This window comes from Paroedura picta, chromosome 5, assembly GCF_049243985.1.
Source record: "Paroedura picta isolate Pp20150507F chromosome 5, Ppicta_v3.0, whole genome shotgun sequence".
NCBI lineage: Eukaryota > Metazoa > Chordata > Lepidosauria > Squamata > Gekkonidae > Paroedura > Paroedura picta.
This window is the reverse complement of record NC_135373.1, coordinates 127,597,871-127,625,279: the sequence shown is the minus strand read 5'-3', so window position 1 is coordinate 127,625,279 and position 27,409 is coordinate 127,597,871. Positions and strand designations below refer to the sequence as shown.

Here is a 27,409-nt window from a genome sequence, read left to right as displayed (position 1 = left end):
GGAATACGAAGCCAGTTTGCCAGTGGCCTGAGCAGAGGGACCAGGGAGGAACGAGTCGGGAGTCTGCTGGAGGGGGCCCGGTCAGAAGCCCTGGGCCCTGGGAGCTGCCCCACCTCCCTGTGTGCTGAAGGCAGCCCCACTTAGGACGTCTGTCTGTGTGTCGTGCAGGATCGACCCATCCGCAGTAAGGGCACCTACTCTTTCCGTTGGTTCCGGGGTAAGATCTTGAAAGCCAGCCTGGATAAGAGTGGTGGATTCTAATCTGGAGATCTGGTTTTGATTCCCCACTCCTCCTCCAACAGGAGTGACATTGGGCCAGTCACAGTCCTGTTTTCTCAGTGCAGTTCTCTCAGAGCTCTCTTGGCCCCACCTACCTCACAGGGGATCTGTTGTGGGGAGAGGAATAGTATTTGTAAGCCCTTTTGGGACTCCTGTGAAAAGCGGGGTATAAAAGCACCTCTACTTCCACCTGCTTGCCCCCACAGGGCAACACACAGCTGTGCTTCAGCTCCTTATTAAAGTCTTCCCTAGGCAGCCATGTTGGATATTGGTCCAGTTACCCATTGGCAAAGCTCAAACCACCGTCACTGTGCCCCTCTTGGTGGCTCCTGCTGGGACTCTCTGTTCTATCAGCTAAATTTAGCAGTTATTAGCAGATAATTGATCACACTCCTTAGCCCAAGATACCTTTAAATCGGCAAATTCATTCAAAGGCATCCTGACAAAGGCATCCTGTTCGCAGCATGAAAGATTCCATAGAATTCTTTCAGGGCTCTGAGCCCATTTTTTAAAAACAGGAGTCTGATGGCCCCTTGTAGAAGGAAAAGGTGAAAAGTTCCCAGAGATTTGTAGAGTGGAACTTGGGGAGTGCGGAGAGACCACAGTGGAGTATCATGATGCAGAAGGAGAAGAGCTGGTTTTCTATACTCTGCTTTTCACTACCTGAAGGAGCTTTCAAAAGCAGCTTTCAAACATCTTCCTCACCCCACAATAGACACCCTGTGAGGTGGGTGAGGCTGAGAGAGCTCTAAGAGAACTGTGACTAGCTCAAGGTCACCCGACTGACTGCATGTGAAGGAGGAGTAGGGAATCGTACCCGTCCATCTCTCTCTAACCACTGCACAGCGTTGGCTCTAAATGCCATACAATCCATCTTCCAGAACAGTCATTTTCTGCAGGGATCTCTGTAACGCGGAGACCTGCAGTGGTAATTCTGGAGCTCTCCAACCAGCACCTTGAGACGCGCAGCACTTAGGAAGGATGAAGGTGCATCCTTGGAGAAAAATCAGGCAGACATGAGTCCAGAGAGCCCTAGAAAGCGAGACAGTTTATTGAAATGCCTTTGCCTTCTCACTGGAAATGAATGTTACTTGCAGGTGGATCACATTAAGTGGCTTTTGCATTTTAGGACAAGGGCTCATAGCACAGAGATCGCCCCCCCCCCCTTCCAATGCTTTTCCGGGTGCCCACAGAGCACGGTGTGTATGCCCGCCCCACCAGTGCTTTAGGCACTAGGGGTGCCAACTCCGGGGTGAGAATTTCCTGGAGATATTGGGGGTGGAGTCTAGGGAGGACAAAGACTGAGGGGGGGGGGCATTTCAGCAAAATATGTCCTCAACTTCAGTAGGGGATGATGCCCTCGAGTCTACCCTCCAAGGGTAAGTGGAGATCCGTGGTCATTCCAGGTGCTCCCCAGATGCCACATGGAACTTTGCAACCCTGTTTGGGGATTGAAAAGGGGGCTGGATCAGGATCAACACCTGGCAACACTTTAAAATCCCTTTCCAATTGCAATGGAGACGATCTCTGTGCACTGAATTTGCTTCTGGGATAAAGGCAGATTGCTAAAAATACTTGGATATATTAGGGGCGGAGCCTGAGGTGGGTGGGGCGTATGGAGGGGAGGGACCTCATCAGGGATATGATGTCATGGACTCGGCCCTCCAGGGGAACTGCTCTCTGTAGCTTGGAGATGATTCTAAAAGTAGGTGATCTCCAGGCCCCACCAGGTAGTTGGGAACCCCAGAGAAAGGGCTTTCTGAGGAAACATCTCTCCCCACCCTTAATATGTTTTTGAAAGATTAAGTGTTGATTGGCAGTTTTCAAGGGGAAAATGCCGGAGAGCTCCTGGGTTTGGCAGCAGTAACATTTCACCCTCCTCCCCATTCCCAGACATTCCCTCCCTGGGAAATGAGTTTCACGCCCCTGCTGTCAAAGGTGGGGGGCTAATCCAGGGGGAGAGACCAGGGGGGGAGACCAGGAGAAGCAGCGGCGTCTCAAACTGTCCGGCCCATTCCTGTCTGTGCTGCATCCCTGTTCCCGGCTCTTCTTAAATCGCCACTTGTTTGCAGACATAAGGCTGCTTTCTCATACAGTTCTCATCATTCCAACGGGTGTAATCTGCAAAGCAATTAAAAACACAAGGCCGGGTCATTTCTTCCAGTTTTACACTTTGACTGTTTCTGCACTAGCGATGTCTTTTGGATTTGCATTTTTAAAGGGCTGGCTTTTTTGTCCGTTTCCGCACCAAAATTTGCTTCTTCGGGCGCAGACCCAAATCGCCGCCCTCCCCCTCCACTTGCCCTGCAGCAAAGGAATCCTTTCAAGCAGGGTCTAAGAGGGTCTCAACCGGGAGGGTAGAAGGCTCCCTAGGCACGTATAGTTGACTGCTCTCTGCCCTCCAGCTGACAGGGCTGAAGACGGAAAAGGAGCTGGCACAAATCATGGCTTGTGTGATGCCTAATGAGGCCCTACTGAGAGACTGAAGGATACAGGCATGGCATGGCCAAGGGGTGTGGCCATACCAGTTCAAGGGGATGGGTTTGATTTGATGGCAAAAACTATGAGAAGATGGCTTCTCCTTCAGTCACCCAGTAAGAACGTAAGAGCATCAGAGAAGCCCTGTTGGGTCAGGCCAGTGGCCCCTCCAGTCCAACACTCTGTGTCACATAAGAACATAAGAGAAGCCATGATGGATCAGGCCACTGGACCCTTCAGTCCAATTCTCTGTGTCACACAGTGGCCAAAAACCAGGTGCCTTCAGGAAGTCCACCAGCAGGGCCAGAACTCCAGGAGCCCTCCCACTGTGGACCCCCAAGCACCAAGAAGACAGAGCATCCCTGCTCCAGACATAAGAAGATCAGAGAAGCCATGTTGGGTCAGGCCAGTGTCCCCTCCAGTCCAACACTCTGTGTAACACAGTGACCAAGAACCAGGTGCCCTCAGGAGTTCCACCAGCAGGGCCAGAACTTCAGAAGCCCTCCCACTGTGGCTCGCCAAGCTCCAAGTATATAGACCTTCACTGCCCAAGACACAGCATTTCCTCTATATCTTGTGCCTTACAGCCACTGGTGAAGCTCTGCCCCATGACTCTCCAATCTCCTCTTGAAGCTGTCTACGCAGGTAGCTGCCACGACTTCCTGCCGCGGTGAATCCCACAGGTCAACGTCTCTAGGGATGACGATGCACTTCCTTTTATCGGTTCTAAACCTTCTGCTCATTAAATTCCCGGCGTGCCCGCAGGTTCTCGCACTGCCACGTGCCCCCCTTTTGTGGCTCCCATGGCTCTTACCTTTCTTGTATCGCAACTCGACACAGTACTCATTAAAAAAGAAGTTGTTTGGTTCTCCGTCGTCCCAGGGCAGGTAGCGGATGGAGGTGTGGTCCACCCACTGCCACCGTTGATCCTGCCAGGAGAGAGGGAGGCGGTCGGTCTGCACTGGGGACAGGGACTGGGGCTGCTGGGACGAAAAGGCCTTGGGTTCTAAACTCACCTTAAGGGGCGAATACATTCCGATCCAGACGTTCTCATATCCTTGGATGAATTTGCGAATGTACTGGGAAAGATGACCCATTTCTTCCAGGAAGTGGATGGAGGCCAGGTGACCCCCCAGTTTATGGCATTCAACCTAAACGTTGATCAAGAAAAATGCCTATTTTATTTCCCAGGCAGGAGAGCTGGATGCTTCATGAGGGGACGGCGGGAAGGACATGGCTCAAGTCCCTGCCTGAAATGTGTGCGACACACTTTTGGAGTCAATCTGCCAGGCAGGTCCTGTCCTGCAGCGCCCAGCCTAGCGTGTTCCCGTTACATCTCCGAGGTTAAGCAGGGTCTGGGCGGAGGAGTCACTGGATGGGAGACTACCAAGGACGTCCAGGGTGGCCACGGAGAGGCAGAGAATGGCCAGCCACCTCAGTTCCTCTCTTGCCCTAGCCTGGATGATGCAGACCAGCCTGTCCTCATGGAATCATAGAGTTGGAAGGGACCTCCCGGGTCATCTAGTCCAACCCCCTGCACTGTGCAGGACACTCACAACCCTCTCGCTCATCCACTGTCACCTGCCACCCCCTTGAACCTTCCCAGAATCAGCCTCTCCGTCAGATGGCTCTCCAGCCTCTGCTTAAAAATCTCCAAAGATGGAGAATCCACCACCTCCCAAGGAAGCCTGTTCCACTGAAAAACCGCTCTAACTGTCAGGAACTTCTTCTTGAGGTTTAGACGGAATTCCTTTTGAACTAATTTCATTCCACCAACTCTTCTTCTTCAGTCATATCAGGGCTCTCTCAGCACCTCCCTCACATGGTGTCTGTTGGAAGGTGATGTCAGATGTTGCAAGGACTCACAACCAACTTCTTTGAAATAGAAAGTTTTATTGAGAAGTTCTTCATACACCTAGACTAGAGAAGTCAAATCTGCCTGAGGACAGATTTGCTTCACCTTATCAATACAATTCTCCCGCCCAAAACTTGAAAGTTCCCAAGGGAGGGGAGGCAGAAAGAGGAGACAAATGCAATTAAAAACAGTGTTACTTTCACATGTCCTTGGCTGTCTTCAGGCTTAGATAAGATGTTATGGTTAGCAGAACCAGACCTAGCCGAGAGGCCTCACGGAAAAGTACATTCAGAGATAATGGCTACAAACACATAGTTTCACTTTTAACGAGCATGCATGATATAGGACCTGGAGCTCCCAGGCACCAAGCAATCTAACTGTCATGGAGAAACTCAGGCTAAGTTATGACAGGGTTTTCTAACAATCCTGACATCCCTCTGCACCAAAACAGACTCCCCCACTACCCCGCATCCACCGGCCGTGGACACAATGGGAAGGCACGATGGAATGCTCTGAGAAGGCGGGGGGCTTTCACATTCCCCGCATCAACCCACTCCCTTTCCCCCGAAGGGAAATCCTTCCAATCCACCAAGTACTGGAGCCGGCCCTTGTGCAAACGAGAGTCCAAGATCTGGTTGACTTCGTAGTGGGTGTCCTTGTCAATAAAGACAGGCACAGGCGTTGAGAGCGGAGGGTGCCACACATCCCGCAAGGGGGCTCGCCCCAGCAGGCTGGAATGAAAAACCGGATGCACATTCCTGTAAGTCTTTGGCAAACCCAATTCAACAGTCACATCATTGATCACTTTTACAATGGGAAAGGGTCCCACAAACTTAGGACCTAATTTTTTAGACTGTTGCTGACAACGTAGGTTTTTCGTGGAGAGGTAGGCGAGGTCCCCCAATTTCCAGGCGGGTGCAGGCGCACGTTTTTTGTCTGCCTGGGACTTATACGCTTGTTTTGCCTCCTCGAGGCTAGAGACAATGTCTGGCCAAGCTGCACTAATATTCTTAGACCATTTAGTGACATCAGGAGCTTCAGTGGAAACCAAATCCCAGGTGGGTGCAGCAATAAGGTCAGTTCCGTGCACCACCTTAAAGGGAGATACTCCGGTGGAAGCATGCACCCCGTTGTTGTAAGCAAACTCAGCAAGGGGCAGGAGGGCGACCCAATCATTCTGTTGGTGGTTAATGAAACAACGTAGATATTGTTCAAGAATTTGGTTCACCCGTTCCGTTTGCCCATTGGACTCAGGGTGGTAGCCAGAGGTCAGGGCTTGTTCCACCCCCAGCAACTTCAAGAGCTCCCGCCAGAACTTGGCAACGAACTGGGGGCCACGATCCGTGAGCAATCTCCTAGGAATACCATGTAGTCGGACTATGTGAGCCACAAACATAGAAGCCAGTTTGGCCGCCGAGGGCAGACCCACGCAGGGGATGAAGTGAGCTTGCTTTGAAAATGCATCCACTACCACCCAAACCACAGTTTTACCCTGGCTGGGAGGCAGGTCTGTGATAAAGTCTATAGTCACATCGGACCAGGGGCAGAAGGGGGTGGGCAGGGGCGGCAGCAACCCTCGTTTCTTCCCTCCTGGGGGTTTGGAAACAAGGCAGGTGGGGCAGCCTTGCACATATTTCTCCACATCCCCCCTCAACATTGGCCACCAGTAGTGTCTTCTGACCAGGTGCAGAGTTTTCACAAAGTCAAAATGTCCTGCCGTCTTTGCATCGTGACACAATTTCAAAACGTCTCCGCGCGCCACTGCTGGGACGTAGAGGCGCTCGCCTTTGAAAAACAGGCCCCCTTTGTCGACTATGGTGGGGCGAAGGGAAACGAATTCAGAGTCTTGTAGGACCTCCTTCTGAACCCACCCACCGGGGACCGGGCTTCCTTTTTTTGTTTGACTACGCGTCACGGCAGCCAACCCCAACTGGGCGGGTGTGAACACCGTGTCCACCAATGGGTCTCGTTTGCTGTTGTACTGGGGCAAGCGAGAAAGGGCGTCCGCCAAAAAATTCATTTTGCCTGGCAGATGCTTAAGAGAAAAGTTGAACCGGGAGAAAAACTCCGCCCACCGCATTTGCTTGGCTGACAAGGAGCGAGGCTGCTTGAGCGTTTGGAGATTTTTATGGTCCGTCCAAACTACAAACGGGACGGAGGACCCTTCCAGCCAATGCCTCCATGTAGCAAGAGCTAATTTCACTGCAGCTGTCTCTTTTTCCCAAATTGCCCAGTTGCGCTCTGCCCCCGAAAACTTTTTTGACAGATAGGCTAGGGGGTGCAGCTTCCCATCTTCCCCCTCTTGCAGGATCACGGCCCCCATTGCCACATCCGACGAATCTACTTGCACCGTGAATTGTTTGGTTGGGTCAGCATGTGCCAACACCGGTTCAGACGTAAAAAGGAGTTTCAAACTCTCGAAATCCTCCTGGCAAAGGGGGGACCACTGGAGCGGGGCGCCCGGCCGAGTCGCCGCTTTACCGCCCTCTTTCGTTTTTAACAAGTCAGTTAGAGGCAATGCCACCTTGGCAAAATTGGGGATAAACGTTCTATAAAAGTTCACGAAGCCTAAGAAACTTTGAAGTTGCCTCCTAGTCCTGGGTGGTTCCCAGGCCAACAAGTCCCGCACTTTGCCCGGGTCCATTTCGATCCCAGCCTTGGACACCCGGAATCCAAGAAACTCCACCGCCTCCCGGTGGAACTCGCATTTCGAAAGTTTGGCAAACAGTTGGTGCTTCCGCAGCCGGCTAAGCACCTCCCGGACTAATTTCGTGTGTTTGTCCAGGTTGTCAGAATACACCAAAATATCATCTATGTAGACCAGCACCCCCTGATACAACAAATCATGCATAATTTCATTTATCATGTTCATGAACATGCCCGGAGCGCCGGCGAGGCCGAACGGCATGTCAGTGTATTCAAATTGGCCCAAGGGGGTGTTGAATGCCGTCAAGTACTCATGCCCCTTCTTTATGCGGACCCTGTAGTAAGCTTCCCTCAAGTCCAATTTTGTAAAAATCCGGGCCCTTCCCAAGATGCCCCAACAAATCCTTAATCAATGGTAAGGGGTAGGCATTGCAGGTGGAAACAGCATTCAGCCCCCGGTAATCCGTGCAGAGGCGAAGGGACCCATCCTTCTTTTTTACGAAGAGGACTGGGGCAGCCAGGGGGGAAGTGGCCAGTCTAATGAAACCCCTGGCTAAATTTTTGTCCAGGAACTCCCTGAGCTCCTTCATTTCTCTCGGACTCATAGAGTACAATTTGGCCTTAGGAAGCGGCTCTCCCCTTTTCAGCTCAATTGCACAGTCAGTTTTGCGATGGGGAGGCAACTGATTGCACTCAGCCTCAGCAAACACATCCTCAAACACACGATACTCCCGCGGGAGGGCTAGACTCCCCGCCTCCGCTACCGCGGCCATCGTCTGGAAGCCCGGGGCGGGTGGGGGCCGTAGGTGCTGCTTGCAACCCAGGGACTGTCCCCTTCTTCCACTTCACCGTGGGGTCATGTTCACGCAACCAGTCCAGCCCCAACACACACGGGAACGCAGAATGAGGTGCCACCAGGGGTTGGATTTGCTCCCAATGTTTATCAATGTCCAAGTCCATCGGGAGCGTTTTCACTGTGGCCTCCCCCCCTGGGGCACATTTCCCATCCAACTGAGTAATGGGCAGGGGCTCCCTTAGAGGCACCTTCCCCACCCCCAAAGTCTCGGCCAGTACTGGGCTTACCAGGGTTTTGGTACAGCCTGAGTCCACTATGCAACGTACACCCACTTTTTTCCCGGAGATGGGTTCTGTGAGAGTGGCGGGCAAGAGAACCAGGGGAGAGTCACTCACCGCGCGTTTGCCCCTGCCAGAGACTTGCTGGCGGGGTGCCTTTACAGCAGGTCGTCATCGTTTCCCAACTGCTCTCCAGACTGCGGTTCCTCCTCTTGGCTACTGCCGCTAGATTCCTCCACCACAGTCGCTGCCCCAGCCAGGGCAAGTAGGGACTTGGCGGTCTTCTTTGGGGCCATTTTCTTGGTTGTCGTGGCTTTGGCTGGTGCTCCTCCCATCGGTTTGGTGCTCGCTGAACTTCCCGCCCCAGTTTTAGCCGGGCACTGGGCAAGGAAATGGCCAGCCTGGCCGCAGCCCAAACATAATCCTTTCTCCATGCGCCGCGTGCGCTCGCCGGGATCCAGTTTAGCTTTGGGCTTGGGTATCTTCGGGGTGGAGGTCTTCCCCCCCATTTTCTCCGCGATTCCTTTGTACTCAGCGGCCCGTTCCAGACGGTTTTCCATCTCTCCCGCCAGCTGTACCCAACCCAGCACGGTCAACAGGTCGTCTAGGAGGAGGCACTTGCTGGACAGGTTTCCAGAGAGGCCCCCCACGAAAGCATGCACTCTCTGGGGTTCCGTCCAATCCGGAACGGCCGATGATAATTTCTTGAATTCTCGGGCATACTCGGCCACAGTCATTGTCCCTTGTTTAAGGGCCTTAAGTTTCTTCTCCGCCGTCTCTTTCTCAAAGGGCTCCATGTACATCAGGCGCATGGTTCTCAGGAAGTGATTGTAGTTGCGAACTGCTCTCGGGTTGTAACGGTAGAGATCCATGAACCACTTCGCCGCCTCTCCCTCAAGGCACTCTCCCACAAAGCGAATGCGCTCGGCATCATCATGGAAGGTGAAACCCATGTCCATCATATAAGCTTGGAGGTGGACCAGGAAAGAAGGTAAAGCTGACGAGTCACCCGAGAAACGGGCCTTAAACTTGTAGGTGCTCCGCATTTCAACCCCCCGCAGATGGGGAGGCAGGTGACCCGGACCCCAATCCATTGGAGCCTGCGCTCCACGGGGTCGTGGGCGCACTCCGCGACTGACTCCTGCCACCGCACCAGCCGCCGCCGCTGCTCCCACCGCTGCCGCCGCCGCTGCGCCATCAGCCGCCGCTGCTGCTGCTGCCACTTGCATTCCAATGGCTCTGGCTCCATCCGCCGGTACCTGGACCACAGCCCAATCCAGCACCAGGGGTTCTGCTCTTCTCCTGGCCGCAGCCGCCCCGAGGTCGTCTTCTTCTTCTTCGCCCCCTGACTGTGCTGCTGCCCTCGCCGCCGCCAGGGCTGCGGCTTCGGCCTCGGCGTCCATCGCCACCACCTCGCGCTCCCTTAGGGTTGGAAGGTCGCCCAAACGCTGGCCGCCTGGTTCGCGGAAGTCCGCTTGCAATTCCCGCAGCAGGCGCCTTGCCTCACGCTGCGACTCCGGAGCCAACTCTCCCGACACCGTCTGCAGCCAGTTGGTCACCCTGCCGATTCTCTGCTGCAACTCCTGCACCTCGAGGGTGGTCGCCAATCCTCGGCTTGAAACCCCCGCAGGCAGTTGCTCAGGCCACAGCTCATCACCTGTCAGGCGGTCATACTTTGACAAGCGCCTGCGTTCCGTGATGTGCTTTTCCCGGAACTCGGAGTGGCCCGGAGTTGCTTCCCCCAGGACTTTGGCCATTCCAGAGCTAAACGAGCCCGCTCCAGCCTCTTCGCCCTGAGAGTAGTCCCAATCCAGACCCTCTTCCTGCTCAGTATAGATATTACTTTCGTCCTGCATATTGGCAGGCGAAAGGTGTTGCGAGATTTGACTTAATGTCAGACATTGCAAGGACTCACAACCAACTTCTTTGAAATAGAAAGTTTTATTGAGAAGTTCTTCATACACCTAGACTAGAGAAGTCAAATCTGCCTGAGGACAGATTTGCTTCACCTTATCAATACAATTCTCCCGCCCAAAACTTGAAAGTTCCCAAGGGAGGGGAGGCAGAAAGAGGAGACAAATGCAATTAAAAACAGTGTTACTTTCACACGTCCTTGGCTTTCAGGCTTAGATAAGATGTTATGGTTAGCAGAACCAGACCTAGCCGAGAGGCCTCACGGAAAAGTACATTCAGAGATAATGGCTACATTCAGAGATAATGGCTACAAACACATAGTTTCACTTTTAACGAGCATGCATGATATAGGACCTGGAGCTCCCAGGCACCAAGCAATCTAACTGTCATGGAGAAACTCAGGCTAATTTATGACAGGGTTTTCTAGCAATCCTGACAGGTGAATGTAAGTCACTTTGAGACTCCTTCGGGTAGAGAAAAGCGGCATCTAAGAACCAACTATTCCTCTTCCTCTTCCAACACTCCAGGAATTCCCCAACTCAATGCTGGCAAACCCATGAGGCTGGGTAAACATGAGGGTGGGGAAACAGCAGGGAGCTCTTGGCCCGTTGTGAGTTTCGGGTTGCCAGCATGAGCTACAATGAGCAACTTGCAGGCCGAGCTCGTTGGCAAGCTGGTCCGCACCACAGCAAATGGAGAGCTCCCTTCCCAACCCCACCACCATGGATCTCGCCCTTCCCTCGGTTTTGTCCTGAGACATACTTCTCACCTCTGCATCTGCCCACATCAGCTTGTTGTTGAAGAGGCCATAGCAGTGACCTTTGTAGAACGTCCAGTCCGTCTGGCAAGATTTGGCTTCTGCATGGAGTTGGGGAAAAGACGATCCCTGTTAGAGGCCAGGTTAGAGGGAGACAGCCCTTCGGTCATAAGAACAGTGGGCAAAACCCAGGGGCCCTCAGGATGTCCTCCAGAGGGGCCACAATTGCAGAAACCCTCCTACTGTGGCCCCCCAAGCACCAAGACAGAGCATCCCTGTCTCAGAGAGAATGTTCCATCTATAATTTGTGGCTATTAGCCACTAATGGACATCTCCTCCATACATTTATTAAGTCCTCTCTTGAAGCTGACTTTGCTTGTAGCCACCTAAGGATGCCAGCCTCCAGGTGGGGCCTGAGGCTCCCCTGGAATTACAGCTCCTCTCCAGATTACCAAGCTCAGTTCCCCTGGAGAAAAGAGATGCTTTGCAGGGTGGACTCTCTGGCTTTGAACCCCACTGAGGTCCCTGTTCCCCTCAGGCTGTATCCCCAAATCTCTCATGAGTTTCCTAGCTGGGATTTGGCAACCTGCAGCCACGGCCCCTTCCTGCAGCAGGGAATTCCACACATGAATGACGCTTTGGCTGAAGCAGGACTGCCTTGGATCTGTTCTTAGCCTTCTGCTTAGAATCCCCCGGCTGAACCTCCCGGCCAGGTCAGAGGGAACTGGCGTCCCAAGAAGGTGGATGCTCCCCTGGGTCTTGGGCTCTTGGGCACAGGCCGGGGGGGTTCCAGGCCATGTGGCTGTGATCTGGCAATTTTAGGCCCTGAACTTTCACCAGTAACCGTGGCTGGCATCTTCAGTGGTAAGATGGGCAACACCCATTTTGGCACAGAGAGATTTTCATCTTGCTGCGTCCCCAGGAGTGTGCCTATTTCCAACACCCAGGTGACTCTGGGAACGGAAGCTTTCAACCGTTTGTTGTGTTTTACCAGCTTTGACTGGTTAGCCAGCCGCAACCTTTTCCTGCACAGAAAAGAGCAAGCCGCTGGGGGCATCTAGATCACTGCAACGTTCTCTATGTGGGGCTACACCTGAGAAGTGTTCACAGGCTTCAATTTATGCCGAATTCTGCAGCCAGGTGTTGACTAAACGGGCTTGTCAAGGCCCTGTTCCTTCCGTCTGGGCCCGTCTACACTGGTTCTACACTGCATTCCCAACCACAATCCAAGATGCTGGTGCTGTCCTTGAAAGCCCTTGTGGCTCGGGACCACCTGAAGGACCACCTGCTCCTTTACGAACCCATCTTGCTGCTGCAGTCATGTCCTAAGGCCCTGCTTCAGAGAGCTGAGGCTGGACTTCTTGGTCTTACCATCAGGTCACAGCTGAATTCAGGTGACTCCTCTTCCTCTCCCCACCTCCTGGTAGGGTTTTCTGGCCAAGAGGCATCCAGAGGGGGTTTCCTGACCCTGCAGAGTGACCCTGGATTCCTTGCTGGGCCCCCTTCCAAATATTAAGAAGGGCTGATCCTGCTTACCTGAGCCTAGGTATCTCAGCACCTGATTTTCACTAGTAGGATGTCTCTAGAAAACTCTTCACGCCAGGAATGAAAGCCGCAGCCTTCCCCTATCCATCGCCCTGGGGAGCTGGCCTTCAGAGAGCCACTCCCTCCCAACCTGAAGGTCACCTCTGCACTCACCTTTCAGGAACAGGCAGACAACAAGGAAGCCATGAAAGGTGAGGCTGAAGGGCACCATTAGTCCCGTTTTTGGTTTCCCCTGGGAAGAGAACACACGTGAGGAGAATGTGACTGAACCAGAGGAGAGAAGAGCAGCCAGGAACATGCAGGATCCCCAGATTTCTCCCTCCCAAACTATTTCCTCTTCCCCTTCCTGGAAAGAACAGTTTCTAATGTTTTTGTTGTTGTTGTTGTTTTTTGGGAGGGGGGTTTTCTCCCCCATGCACCTTTTATTCTAGTTCTTTCCCCCCCCCCCTGCTCTCCAGTCTGTTCATGGCCCCACTCTAGATTTATGCATCCACAGACGGGACCGTGTTGAGAATTAGATATGCTGATTAGACACAGGAGCAGCCTGTTTCTTCCCAGTCAGTTACATGTTACAGCCTTACTGGTCTGGCGGTCCTGGAATGGCAGCTGGGTGTGCCATTGGCCCTGGATCTGATATCCTCCTAATTGTGAGATTCATTTCCCTGCCGGCAGCTGAAACAGAACTCTCAGCTAGGAGGACGCTGGATCTCATCCCACAGGGAAGCAGCTCTAGTCTCTACTGGGGTTTCCGATCTTCTTGAGCTTGCAGCCATCTTTGGAAATCTGCCACAATATGCTAAGCTCAGCCACAAAATGGCTGCTCTAGGAGGCGGGGCCAAGCACAAAAGAGCTGCTGCCGCTTACCTTCAGTCACACACTGAAGATCCTTGTGCTGTAGTGGCTGCTGCTGCCAAAGCAACGGTTTTAAATATCTGCACAGCCAATCAAATCTACAATAGCCAATCAGAAGCCTTGCCGTGCAAAGGCCCCACCTACTTTCAAAAGCACTTGGGCAGGTGCCAGGTAAGGTGTCTGCAGACATGTTGGGGACCCCTGGTCTATGCCCACTCAGCTTTTTCTGCAGCTGGGCATAGGATTCCCTCTTTTCAACGCATTATCATCCTAGATGGTCCCCCACCAATTATTCTTACCTTACCAAGGTCTTCCTATTCTTACCTTACCAAGGTCTTCCTGGAAGGGCAGGGTCCAGAATCACTCAGGATTCTCAGCTGGATCTCACCTGTCTAAGCAATGTAGTCCTGCTACTTGACAAAACTCAGAATAGCGCTCCTTAAAATCTCATCATTTGTATTACCAATGAGTTAATAAATGGAAGGAGGACCTTATAACCAAGGAGCGGTATCTGAGTGGAACAGGCTTCCTTGGGAGGTGGTGGGTTCTCCTTCTCTGGAAGTTTTTAAGCAGAGGCTGGATAGTCATCTGACAGAAAGGCTGATTTTATCTTAGGCAGATGGTGAGTGGGTGGGCAGGAAGGGATGTGCCAGGGCTTGTCTCTTGTGGCCCTTCCTGGCATCCCCAGGGAATTGCTGATTGCTACTGTGGGATGGGAGGTGAATTTCCTCTGGTCAGGCTGGATTTTGGAGATTTTTTTGTGTGGGGGGATAACTTGGGCATGAAATGGGGGTCACCGTGGGTGGACAGGTAGCTGTAAATTCCTGCATTGTGCAGGGGGTTGGACTAGATGGCCCTGGAGGTCCCTTCCAACTCTATGGTTCTATGAATGTCACCCTGGCAGGTCTTGTTACTGTCTGAATACCCAAGATATTCACAGCCATCTATTCTGTAAAGTTCACTGAATGGGAGTTTTGTGTCACAAGGAAATTTCTTTCTGTTCCCAATTTAATGAGCTTCAGTTATTCTTGGTGCCTTTGAGCACTATCGTAACATCTTGATTCTAGAACATGGAGAAATGTCCTGGGGAAATGAAATTTCTAAGCAATGATTATCCAGCAGCCCTCACAGTCATGGGCTCTTTGTGGAATGGGATGCGATTGGTTGGATCACCAGTTTGCTTTGGTGGCCCGGCCTGGGCACACGACCAATCAGGCCCCACGTAACTTGCCTGAGATTGCAAAGGCAAGGATCTTGGCAGTCATCCAGCTCACAATACTTGGCAGGGCCTTTTGCGCAGAATAATAAAATAACAATTCTAGGTGGCACATTTGGAATCAGAAGAGGAGAAGCATTCTCCTGGGGTGTCCAGATGCAATGAAAGGTTCCTTTCTGTGTTCTTTCACAGTCTTGTAGAGCAGGGGTAGTCAACCTGCCACTTGCTGGCAGGGGCTCATGGGAATTGTAGTCCATGAACATCTGGAGGACCACAGGAGAACCCACCACCTCCCGAGGAAGCCTGTTCCACTGAGAAACCGCTCTATCAGGAACTACTTCCAGAGGTTGAGATGGAATTTCTTTTGAATTAATTTCATCCCCTTCGTTCTGGTCTGTACCTCTGGAGCAAGAGAGAACAATTCTGCTCCATCCTCCATATGGCAGCCTTTTAAATACTTGAAGATTGTTATCAGATCCCTTCTCAGTCGTCTCCTCTCCAGGTTAAACAGACCATGCTCTCCAAACCTTTCCTCATACAACTTGGTCTCCAAACCCCTCACCATCTTTGTTGCCCTCCTCTGGACACGTTCTAGTTTCTCCACTTCTTTCTTCAGTTGTGGTGCCCAAAACTCAACACAGTACTCTAAGTGAGGTCTAACCAGAGCAGAGTAAAGTGGTAACATCACCTCGTGTGATCTGGACACTATAAGTCTATTAATATAGTGCAAAATCCAGTTTGCCTTTTTAGCTACCAAGTCACACTGCTGACATGTTCAATGCATGGTCTACTAAGACCCACAAATCCTTTCCATACTGCTAAGACAAGTCTCACCCACCCTATAGTGATGCATTTGACTTTTCCTACCTAAATGAAACGTAACATTTATCACGATTGAAATTTATTCTCTACCCGGTTTAGCCGTTTTCCAGCATGTCAAGGTCATCCTGTATCCTAATTCTGCCTTCTGCTATGTTTGTTGCCCCTCCCAGTTTAGTATCATCTGCAGATTTAATAAGCACACTCTCTATTCCTTCATCCAAATCTATTATGAAAATGTTGAACAATACAGGGCTCAAGATAGATTCCTGAGGCACTCCACTTGTTATTCCTCTCCAAGAAAATGATAAACCATTTACAAGCACCCTTTTGGTGTGATCTGTCAACCAGTAATATGATCCACTTAACAGTAATAGGATCCATTAATCGGATCCATACCATATTTTCGCAACTGAACAAGAATATTATTAATTAATTAATCATTAATTAATTAAGTTATTTAGTTGCCTCTGTCAGCCAAAGCTGGCTCGTGGCAACTTCACATGGAACCTTGTCATAAGCTTTACTGAAGTTGGGATAAACCATATCTATGGCATTCCCCTGATCCATCAAGGTAGTAACTTTTTCAAAGAAGGAGATAAGGTTAGTCTGACATAACTTGTTTTTGGGAAAGCCATGCCGACTCTTAGAAATCACAACCATCTGCTCTAGCTGCTCAAGGACTGACTGTTTGATGAGTTGTTCTAAAATTTTGCCAGCTATGGACGTCAAGCTGAACGGTCGGTAGTTATCCGGATCCACCTTTTCCCCCTACTTGAAGATGGGGACAACATTTGCCCGCCTCCAAACTTCTGGCACTTCACCTGTTCTCCAAGCATTGGCTCAAGGCATTGTATATGATGCTCAGCACTACCTTTTCTGGTGTCCATTCAGCATTTCAAGAAAGTGGGCGGGTCAAGTGGGACTCCTGCCCAGAAGAGTTTCTGATTGGCAGTGCGGATTAAAAGAAACAATGTATTAGTTTCATTCTCTCTCACTCACTCACTCTTTCCCATTGCTCTTTTTAAATATTAGCCCTCTTTCCCCCTGCACTATGGCTTCCTATGTCTGTGGTTGGCCCCGCCTCCTGTGACAGACATTTGTTGGGTGGCTCCGCCTCTTGTGGCAGTCATCTTGTGTTCGAGCCCACCACCTCATATCAGAATTCCAAAGATCCCCACAGGCTTTAAAAGGTTGAAGACCCCAGGGTAAGGTAATCTTAGAAGGAGGCGGCCCTTCTATGTGAAGATTCCGCTAAATTAATTAAGGATTAATTATCCAGATTCCTAATTAAGTAAATTAATTAATCTTATCCAGGAGATGAAAGTACATTACCGTCGTTTGTCCTGCAGCTGCTTTTGCGCCTGCCAGATTCACACAGCAGGAAAAGACTAACCAAGAGGAGGAGGAGGAGGCAAGAGACCCTCCAGGTAGGTGTCATTGTGCCCTGGGGGAAGAGAACAACAGCTGCATCAAGAGGGAGGCAAAGAAAGGCAGCAGGAACATGGCCCACGAGACACACGGGACAAGGCAGAATCAATGAATTCAGGGACAATTCCCACAAAGCTTCTTGTCATATTCTACTTTGCCACGCCCATTGACACCTTAACAAAAGGCCATTTTCTTCCTCCCTGACGTGAGCCACAAGACTCTCTCATCACTAAACCCCAAACAAGTGGATTTTTTGTTTTGTTTTAAACATTCATGTTTATTATGAATCTGCTTATTCATACCTATATATATATGTTTCATGAATTCTATAATACATTGCCAGCCAGCGCAATTTTAAACTTTGGATGTATTTTATTGCATGCTTTTTGTTAAAGATATAATGGTCAACTGCTCCAAGACACTATAGGGGAGGAAGCGGTATAAACATGTTAAAAATAAATAAATATTATTTCTAAAAGAGGAAACAAAAAGGTGACACTGAAAACTTCCTCTGTGTTTTGCAACCTGTGCCTCCGCACAGGTTGGATGTGAGTCCTCCAAGATGAACCAGTGAGGACCCTGGAAGCTGCATGTTGCACCAGCTGGGGTTTCTGGGTCGAGAACAAGGGCAGGCCAGCGTAGAGCGAGTTTGAGAAGTCCAATCTAGAGGTGACCATCGCATGGACCACTGTGGCCAAACAGTCCGAATGCAGGTAGGGCGCTAGTAGCCGTGCCTTGCACAGATGGTATAATGCCCTGAGCTCCACCCTTGTATCCTGGGTCTCCATTAATCGGGATATCAAATCAAAACCACTATAGTGTTTCTTGCCCATCTTACTTCAAGAAGGAAAAGGAGGGGAAAGAGAGAAGGGGGGAAAAATCAATGACGAGATTCTCAGCCATTATGAAGAAGAAGAAGAAGAAGAGTTGGTTCTTATATGCCGCTGTTCCCTACCCGAAAGAGTCTCCAAGTGGCTTCCAGTCGCCTTCCCTTTCCTCTCCCCATAACAGACACCCTGTGAGGTGGGTGAGGCTGAGAGAGCCCTGAGATTACTGAAGAAGAAGAGTTGGTTCTTATATGCCGCTTTTCCCTACCTGAAGGAGGCTCAAAGCGGCTTACAGTCGCCTTCCCATTCATCTCCCCACAACAGACACCCTGTGGGGTGGGTGAGGCTGAGAGAGCGCTGATATCACTGCCCGGTCAGAACAGCTTTATCAGTGCCGTGGCGAGCCCAGGGTCACCCAGCTGGTTGCATGTGGGGGAGCGCAGAATCGAACCTGGCGTGCCAGATTAGAAGTCCGCACTCCTAACCACTACACCAAACTGGCTCTCCACATAATAGCTGAGGTGGTGGGCGGCAGGGCCGGCACAGAGCCCTGCTCACTGCGCCGCCACTGACCATGTTTGGAGGCTGTCCCTGCTCTCCTGAGGGCAGAACTGGCCATGGAATGTGGGCAGAAGTGGGGGCAGTGGCTCAGGGAGCAGGGCTTAGCGCTGGGCCTCACCATCCACTGCCTCCACCACCATCTTCCACAGCTACATGAGAAATGGGTGTGGTGGTGACTGGCAAGGACCAGAGCTGAGCTCCTCTTGCTGTGGCACCACCACTGCCTCCACCACCCACCTTGCCTGCCACTGCCTCCAGCTCCTGTCTTTACCTGTACTGGCGTGCTCCTTGGGACGGGACCACGGACATCATATCTGTAGTTATATCCTTTTCAGGAGGCATGCCAGTAGATGTGTTCCCACATCAGAAACTCCCCTTAGGCAAGTGAGATCTCATCCATCCATATTCTGATAGCTACCTGTGACCATCATCTGCGGATTGCTAAATTCACAGTTTGGGGCCGTGTAGAGACTAAACTCATCTCTACCCCAAATATAATCATACCGGCGTGATGTAGAGAGCCGTTTCTATTGTTACTTTCTCAAATCTGGCCCCTCAGTCCTGAAGTCTGCAAAAGAATGAGCTTGCTAGATGACACAGTCACGGTTCCCTTACGGACAAGTGGTGCACACGGTGGATGGGAAAGACCTTCACCTGCGACCCTGGCTCAGTGGCAGAGCCTGTGCTTGGCAGGCAGAAGGTCCCAGGTCCAATCCCCAGCATCCCCAGTTAAAAGGGCCAGGCAGGAGGGGATGGGAAAGACCTTGGACTGAGACCCTGGCTCAGTGGCAGAGCCTCTGCTTGGCAGGCAGGAGGTCCCAGGTTCAATCCCTGGCAGCATCTCCAGTTAGAAGGACCAGGCAGGAGGGGATGGGAAAGACCTTGGCCTGAGACCCTGACTCAGTGGCAGAGCCTCTGCTTGGCAGGCAGAAGGTCCCTGGTTCAATCCCAGGCAGCATCTCCAGTTAAAAGGACCAGGCAGGAGGGGATGGGAAAGACCTTGGCCTGAGACCCTGACTCAGTGGCAGAGCCTCTGCTTGGCCTGCAGAAGGCCCCAGGTTTAATCCCCGGCATCTCCAGTAAAAAGGACCAGGCAGGAGGGGATGGGAAAGACCTTGGCCTGAGACCCTGGCTCAGTGGCAGAGCCTCTGCTTGGCCTGCAGAAGGCCCCAGGTTTAATCCCCGGCATCTCCAGTAAAAAGGACCAGGCAGGAGGGGATGGGAAAGACCTTGGCCTGAGACCCTGGCTGAGTGGCAGAGCCTATGCTTGGCCTGCAGAAGGCCCCAGGTTTAATCCCCGGCATCTCCAGTAAAAAGGACCAGGCAGCAGGGGATGGGAAAGACCTTGGCCTGAGACCCTGGCTCAGTGGCAGAGCCTCTGCTTGGCAGGCAGGAGGGGATGGGAAAGACCTTGGCCTGAGACCCTGGCTCAGTGGCAGAGCCTCTGCTTGGCCTGCAGAAGGCCCCAGGTTCAGTCCCCGGCATCCCCAGTGAAAAGGACCAGGCAGGAGGGGATGGGAAAGACCTTGGCCTGAGACCCTGGCTCAGTGGCAGAGCCTCTGCTTGGCCTGCAGAAGGCCCCAGGTTCAATCCCCGGCATCTCCAGTGAAAAGGACCAGGCAGGAGGGGATGGGAAACACCTTGGCCTGAGACCCTGGCTCAGTGGCAGAGCCTGTGCTTGGCCTGCAGAAGGCCCGAGGTTCAATCCCTGACAGTATCTCCAGTTAAAAGGACCAGGCAGGAGGGGATGGGAAAGACCTTGGCCTGAGACCCTGGCTCAGTGGCAGAGCCTCTGCTTGGCCTGCAGAAGGCCCCAGGTTCAATCCCTGACAGAATCTCCAGTTAAAAGGACCAGGCAGGAGGGGATGGGAAAGACCTTGGCCTGAGACCCTGGCTCAGTGGCAGAGCCTCTGCTTGGCCTGCAGAAGGCCCCAGGTTCAATCCCCGGCATCCCCAGTTAAAAGGACCAGGCAGGAGGGGATGGGAAAGACCTTGGCCTGAGACCCTGGCTCAGTGGCAGAGCCTCTGCTTGGCAGGCAGGAGGGGATGGGAAAGACCTTGGCCTGAGACCCTGGCTCAGAGGCAGAGCCTCTGATTGGCAGGCAGAAGGTCCCAGGTTCAATCCCCGGCAGCATCTCCAGTTAGAAGGACCAGGCAGGAGGGGATGGGGAAGACCTTGGCCTGAGACCCTGGCTCAGTGGCAGAGCCTCTGCTTGGCAGGCAGGAGGGGATGGGAAAAACCTTGGCCTGAGACCCTGGCTCAGTGGCAGAGCCTCTGCTTGGCAGGCAGAAGGTCCCAGGTTCAATCCCCGGCAGCATCTCCAGTTAAAAGGACCAGGCAGGAGGGGATGGGGAAGACCTTGGCCTGAGACCCTGGCTCAGTGGCAGAGCCTCTGCTTGGCAGGCAGAAGGTCCCAGGTTCAATCCCCGGCAGCATCTCCAGTTAGAAGGACCAGGCAGGAGGGGATGGGGAAGACCTTGGCCTGAGGCCCTGGCTCAGTGGCAGAGCCTCTGCTTGGCAGGCAGGAGGGGATGGGAAAGACCTTGGCCTGAGACCCTGGCTCAGTGGCAGAGCCTCTGCTTGGCTTGCAGAAGGCCCCAGGTTCAGTCCCCGGCATCCCCAGTGAAAAGGACCAGGCAGGAGGGGATGGGGAAGACCTTGGCCTGAGACCCTGGCTCAGTGGCAGAGCCTCTGCTTGGCAGGCAGGAGGGGATGGGAAAGACCTTGGCCTGAGACCCTGGCTCAGTGGCAGAGCCTCTGCTTGGCAGGCAGAAGGTCCCAGGTTCAATCCCCAGCAGCATCTCCAGTTAAAAGGACCAGGCAGGAGGGGATGGGGAAGACCTTGGCCTGAGACCCTGGCTCAGTGGCAGAGCCTCTGCTTGGCAGGCAGAAGGTCCCAGGTTCAATCCCCGGCAGCATCTCCAGTTAGAAGGACCAGGCAGGAGGGGATGGGGAAGACCTTGGCCTGAGGCCCTGGCTCAGTGGCAGAGCCTCTGCTTGGCTTGCAGAAGGCCCCAGGTTCAGTCCCCGGCATCCCCAGTGAAAAGGACCAGGCAGGAGGGGATGGGAAAGACCTTGGCCTGAGACCCTGGCTCAGTGGCAGAGCCTCTGCTTGGCTTGCAGAAGGCCCCAGGTTCAGTCCCCGGCATCCCCAGTGAAAAGGACCAGGCAGGAGGGGATGGGGAAGACCTTGGCCTGAGACCCTGGCTCAGTGGCAGAGCCTCTGCTTGGCTTGCAGAAGGCCCCAGGTTCAGTCCCCGGCATCCCCAGTGAAAAGGACCAGGCAGGAGGGAATGGGGAAGACCTTGGCCTGAGACCCTGGCTCAGTGGCAGAGCCTCTGCTTGGCCTGCAGAAGGCCCCAGGTTCAGTCCCCGGCATCCCCAGTTAAAAGGACCAGGCAGGCGGAGGTGGGAAAGACCTTGGCTCAGTGGCAGAGCCTCTGCTTGGCATGCAGAAGGCCCCAGGTTCAGTCCCCGGCATCCCCAGTTAAAAGGACCAGGCAGGCGGAGGTGGGAAAGACCTTGGCTCAGTGGCAGAGCCTCTGCTTGGCATGCAGAAGGCCCCAGGTTCAGTCCCCGGCATCCCCAGTTAAAAGGACCAGGCAGGAAGGGATGGGAAAGAACTTGGACTGAGACCCTGGCTCAGTGGCAGAGCCCCCGCTTGGCATGCAGAAGGTCCCAGGTTCAGTCCCCGGCATGCCCAGTTAAAAGGACCAGGCAGGTGGAGGTGGGAAAGACCTTGGCTCAGTGGCAGAGCCTCTGCTTGGCATGCAGAAGGCCCCAGGTTCAGTCCCCGGCATCCCCAGTTAAAAGGACCAGGCAGGCGGAGGTGGGAAATACTCAGTGGCAGAGCCTCTGCTTGGCATGCAGAAGGCCCCAGGTTCAGTCCCCGGCATCCCCAGTTAAAAGGACCAGGCAGGCAGAGGTGGGAAAGACCTTGGCTCAGTGGCAGAGCCTCTGCTTGGCCTGCAGAAGGCCCCAGGTTCAGTCCCCGGCATCCCCAGTGAAAAGGACCAGGCAGGGAGGGATGGGAAAGACCTTGGCCTTAGACCCTGGCTCAGTGGCAGAGCCTCTGCTTAGCCTGCAGAAGGCCCCAGGTTCAATCCCCGGCATCCCCAGTTAAAAGGACCAGGCAGGCGGAGGTGGGAAAGACCTTGGCTCAGTGGCAGAGCCTCTGATTGGCATGCAGAAGGCCCCAGGTTCAGTCCCCGGCATCCCCAGTTAAAAGGACCAGGCAGGAGGGGATGGGAAAGACCTTGACCTGAGAACCTGGCTCAGTGGCAGAGCCTCTGCTGGGCCTGCAGAAGGCCCCAGGTTCAATCTCCGGCATCCCCAGTTAAAAGGACCAGGCAGGAGGGGATGGGAAAGACCTTGGCCTGAGACCCTGGCTCAGTGGCAGAGCCTCTGCTTGGCAGGCAGAAGGCCCCAGGTTCAATCCCCGGCATCCCCAGTGGAAAGGACCAGGCAGGAGGGGATGGGAAAGACCTTCACCTGAGACCCTGGCTCAGTGGCAGAGCCTCTGCTTGGCCTGCAGAAGGTCCCAGGTTCAATCCCCGGCATCTCCAGTTAAAAGGACCAGGCAGGCAGAGGTGGGAAAGACCTTGGCTCAGTGGCAGAGCCTCTGCTTGGCAGGCAGAAAGCCCCAGGTTCAGTCCCCGGCATCCCCAGTGGAAAGGACCAGGCAGGAGGGGATGGGAAAGGCCTTGGCCTGAGACCCTGGCTCAGTGGCAGAGCCTCTGCTTGGCAGGCAGAAGGCCCCAGGTTCAGTCCCCGGCATCCCCAGTTAAAAGGACCAGGCAGGAGGGGATGGGAAAGACCTTGGCCTGAGACCCTGGCTCAGTGGCAGAGCCTCTGCTTGGCCTGCAGAAGGCCCCAGGTTTAATCCCCGGCATCTCCAGTTAAAAGGGCCAGGCAGGAGGGGATGGGAAAGACCTTGGCCTGAGACCCTGGCTCAGTGGCAGAGCCTCTGCTTGGCCTGCAGAAGGCCCCAGGTTTAATCCCCGGCATCTCCAGTTAAAAGGGCCAGGCAGGAGGGGATGGGAGAGACCTTGGCCTGAGACCCTGGCTCAGTGGCAGAGCCTCTGCTGGGCCTGCAGAAGACCCCAGGTTCAATCTCCGGCATCCCCAGTTAAAAGGACCAGGCAGGAAGGGATGGGAAAGACCTTGGCCTGAGACCCTGGCTCAGTGGCAGAGCCTCTGCTTGGCAGGCAGAAGGCCCCAGGTTCAATCCCCGGCATCCCCAGTGGAAAGGATCAGGCAGGAGGGGATGGGAAAGACCTTCACCTGAGACCCTGGCTCAGTGGCAGAGCCTCTGCTTGGCCTGCAGAAGGTCCCAGGTTCAATCCCCGGCATCTCCAGTTAAAAGGACCAGGCAGGCAGAGGTGGGAAAGACCTTGGCTCAGTGGCAGAGCCTCTGCTTGGCAGGCAGAAAGCCCCAGGTTCAGTCCCCGGCATCCCCAGTGGAAAGGACCAGGCAGGAGGGGATGGTTAAGGCCTTGGCCTGAGACCCTGGCTCAGTGGCAGAGCCTCTGCTTGGCAGGCAGAAGGCCCCAGGTTCAGTCCCCGGCATCCCCAGTTAAAAGGACCAGGCAGGAGGGGATGGGAAAGACCTTGGCCTGAGACCCTGGCTCAGTGATCTCCAGTTAGAAGGACCAGGCAGGAGTGGATGGGAAAGACCTTGGCCTGAGACCCTGGCTCAGTGGCAGAGCCTCTGCTGGGCAGGCAGAAGGCCCCAGGTTCAGTCCCCAGGGGCATCCCCAGTTAGAAGGACCAGGCAGGTGGAGGTGGGAAAGTCCCCTGCCTGAGACCCTGGAGAGCAACTGCCGTTCCTTTGCTACCTGTGATCTTTCTCATGCGTGGTTGTGACTTATGGCAACTCTATGCTTCAAAAAAACCCCACACGTCCTGTCCTTAGCAGCCTTGCCCAAGTCTTGCAAGGGAGGGCCATGGCTTCCTCAACTGGGCCGATCCTTCTTCCTCTTTTCCTCACACGATTGTTTGTGCTGGTGACTCTCATCTTCTCATAATGTGACCAAAGTTCGAGAGCATCAGCAGAGTCATTCTAGCTTCCAGGGTGGGTTCAGACTTGATTGGGTCAAGAATCCAGATGGGTATCTTTTCAGTGGTCTACGGTAGCCCTAACATTTCAAAGGCCTCCATTCTCTTTCTTCATGGTCCAACGTTCACACCCACACATAGTACTGGAGCACACTTTGAAAGCCCTAACTTGCTTGTGGTCAACACCCATCCTAGAACTCGAGTAGCATTTTTAGCACCAACCTGAGTGTCCTTTTGCCTTCTGATTTACAGTTTTCAGCCTCCCCTTGGGCTAGTGACTGAGCCAACAAATTTTAAAAAACATCTCCCAATTTCTTTTTTCCCTTTTAAATAGTGTTTCTTTATTTTAGAAAAAGGGACCCAAAGAAAGAGGGAAGGAGGGGCTCCATAGCAAATCATGGCTGAACAAGATGGGTTAGTTTGAATATAGCGGTTGAATATAGAGTCCATTGCTGTCTTGTTTTATTGTTTGACTAGAAAATAAGCCCGCTGCAGGCAAAATGCAGCGGGCGCTAGGAGGGCACGCGATGAGCACGTCAGGGGTGTGCGGCGGGGCTTTGGAAGTCCGGGGACGTCCGGGAGGGGTGGGACCTTGCGGCCTACCTGGTTTCCTGGGGGGCGAGCGGCGGGCAAGCTGGAGGGCAGGAGGAAGTGGACGGGCTGCGGCTGGGAAGCTGGCTGGGCACTCAGGCTGTGAGTGGCTGGATGTAGCGGCGCTGGAGGTGGGCAGCTTGGGCCGCGTGGTGGAGTGCGCCGGCGGCAGCGCCGGGTGGGCCGAAGTGTCCCCCACCGGCTGCTGCTGGTGGGCGGGTCCGGTGGGCGAACAGTGATGGGCGGCAGCGGGGCGTCCTGCGCGTGCGCGGCAGGCGGGAGCAGCCTCAGCTGGCATCATGGGAGCTGGGCGGCTGGCGCTCCGTGGTGGGTCGCATCAGTGCCGGCGGCAGTCCCGAAGCATCCCCCGCCGGCCGCTGCTGGCTGCCTGGGCCGGGGGGGGGCGATGTGTTGTTAGTGGCAGCGGCGACCTGCGGCCTTGCAAGGCTTGGAGGTAATGGCGGCGGGCAGACGGCTGTTATGCAGCGCAGAGGGGAGCGGATCGGGAGGCGCTTTGCGAGCGAAGAGGATCGCTCAATGAAGCCAGGCCGGAGGGTCCCCGGAGGCGCGCCACGGTCGGCCAGACGGCCCTCCCTGTGGGCTGCGATGCAGCTCGTCTCCCCGCCTGTCTGCGTCCTTTCACGGCAGCGGCGGCGGCTCCCAGCGGCTTCCTTCACTCGAAGCGGCCAGGCGGAGCGGCACACAGCCTGCAAGCCAGCCAGGCCGCCACCACCGCACGTGGGCCAAGAGCGCAGCGAGGGAGGAAAGGAGGGAGGCCACGGCGGTTCCCTTTTGCAGGCGGCACGGGATGGCGCTGTGGCTCGGGGGGGTCCCGGGCTCGCTCGGTCGACAGTCTGAGACGGCGAGCTGCGTCAGGCCGGCCGCAAGGGAGCCCCCAGCAGCCATGCTCTGCGCGGCTGCTGGGGACTCCCTTGCGCCCTGCCTGACGCGTCGGAGGCGCCACCAGGCCACCGGCAAAGGGAGCAAGTGCAAGCTGCGCTGTGCGCAGGTCGCAGTTGCTAGGGCTGGGAATTGGAGGGACCAATCGGCAGGCGCGATTGTCTGTCCAGAGGAAGGGTCCAATTCGGACCCTTCCTCATCACGGACACATCCCGCCTCAGACCCCCTTAGCCGTTTATTTAGTCTAATTACAGGGTTTTTATTGTATTTTAATGTTTTATCATGTGAACCGCAAGACCTGTCAGGGAGTGGCGGTAGATAGATAGATAGATAGATAGATAGATAGATAGATAGATAGATAGATAGATAGATAGATAGATAGATAGATAGATAGATAGATAGATAGATAGATAGATAGATAGATAGATAGATAGATAGATAGATAGATAGATAGATAGATAGATAGATAGATATCAACATCACAATACACTACCAAATATAAAATCGGAAGAAATTTTTCTCCCCAGCACCCTTTCATTAAAATCTTCAAAATCTTCTCTACAAAATATAATGTTTCTTGCTTCAGGCATTTTAAATTTCAAATTTAAATTTCTAATTTCATAACTAATATGTTTTACTGTCCATTCCTTATTGCACATTTCTTCTTTTCTATGTATTTGGCACAGCTTCCAATTGAAAATAAGGATTTTTTGAGCCCAAAATCTTTTTCCCCCCCACCTTCATGTTCCAAACTTGTTCTCATTCTGTTTCTGCAATATAATACATTTGTGTGCAATACGATACATTTCAATACAATTTTTAAACTGTGTCTCCTTCTAGGTTTACCTGCTGCTTAAAAACATCTAGCAAGTTCAGTTTTGTTATCATCAGCTTTAAAGTTGTTCCATTCCTTCCACCTTGACAGTATCCTATTTTTTTTTTTTGGAGAGGTGACCAAAATCATACTCACCTACCCCCCACCCCCAGCTCCAACTTGTACCTTACCAGTTCTGCGTAGAGAGACTTTTTGCTTTCTGATTCTCAGATTCTCTTAGGGTGGCATTTTCCAGCATTGCTGAACTGCTAAATAGGAAAGTCACTCCTTGATCAGGAACTGTATTGCCTGAGGGAGTTTCTGTACGTTCCATGTAACTAAAAGTTCTTGGTCTCTGAAACATGGAGAAATTTCCTGGTGAAGTCAAAGTTCTGAGCAATTAAACCTAAGATGAGGAGATAGTCATGAGCATTTAGGTGGTGTACAAAGTTACTGTCAGGATTGTAAGAAAACCCAGCCATAATTTAACCTGAGTTTCTCCATGCCAGTTAGAATGACCTTTGTAGCCTGGTGCCTGGGAGCCCCAGGCCCATATATTATGCATGCTTGCTTGTTATCGAAACTATGTTTTTGTAGCCATTATCTCTGAGAGCTGTGAATGTTCTTTCCTTTGAAGCCTCTTGGCTCTCTTCTTCTCTCCTCCCCACCCTTGGGAACTCTCAAGTTTTGGGCGGGAGAACTGTATTGATAAGGAGAAGCAGATTTGACTTCTCTAGTCTAGGTGTATGAAGTACTTCTCAATAAAACTTTCTATTCATAGAAGTTGGTTGT

The 27,409-nt window shown here is 53.2% G+C and overlaps 1 protein-coding gene across 5 annotated transcripts; it reads right to left on the bottom strand.

The window, feature by feature from the left end:
- Positions 1-1,308: 1,308 nt before the first annotated feature.
- On the bottom strand, positions 1,309-26,949 carry LOC143838722 (C-type lectin lectoxin-Thr1-like). 5 transcript variants are annotated; one of them, XM_077340510.1, is made up of 6 exons: positions 26,809-26,949; positions 12,702-12,780; positions 11,016-11,104; positions 3,774-3,908; positions 3,572-3,686; positions 1,309-2,400 (listed from the first exon to the last, which is right to left on the bottom strand). In XM_077340510.1, the coding sequence occupies exons 2-6, from the start codon at positions 12,757-12,759 to the stop codon at positions 2,330-2,332; spliced, it is 468 nt and encodes a 155-aa protein (XP_077196625.1). In that variant the 5' UTR covers positions 12,760-12,780; positions 26,809-26,949; the 3' UTR covers positions 1,309-2,329. The 5 variants fall into 5 exon arrangements, with proteins under 5 accessions (XP_077196625.1, XP_077196623.1, XP_077196622.1 ...); XM_077340508.1 differs by lacking the exon at positions 26,809-26,949 and adding an exon at positions 13,891-14,040; XM_077340507.1 differs by lacking the exon at positions 26,809-26,949 and adding an exon at positions 13,700-13,994.
- Between the last annotated feature and the right edge of the window lie 460 nt (positions 26,950-27,409).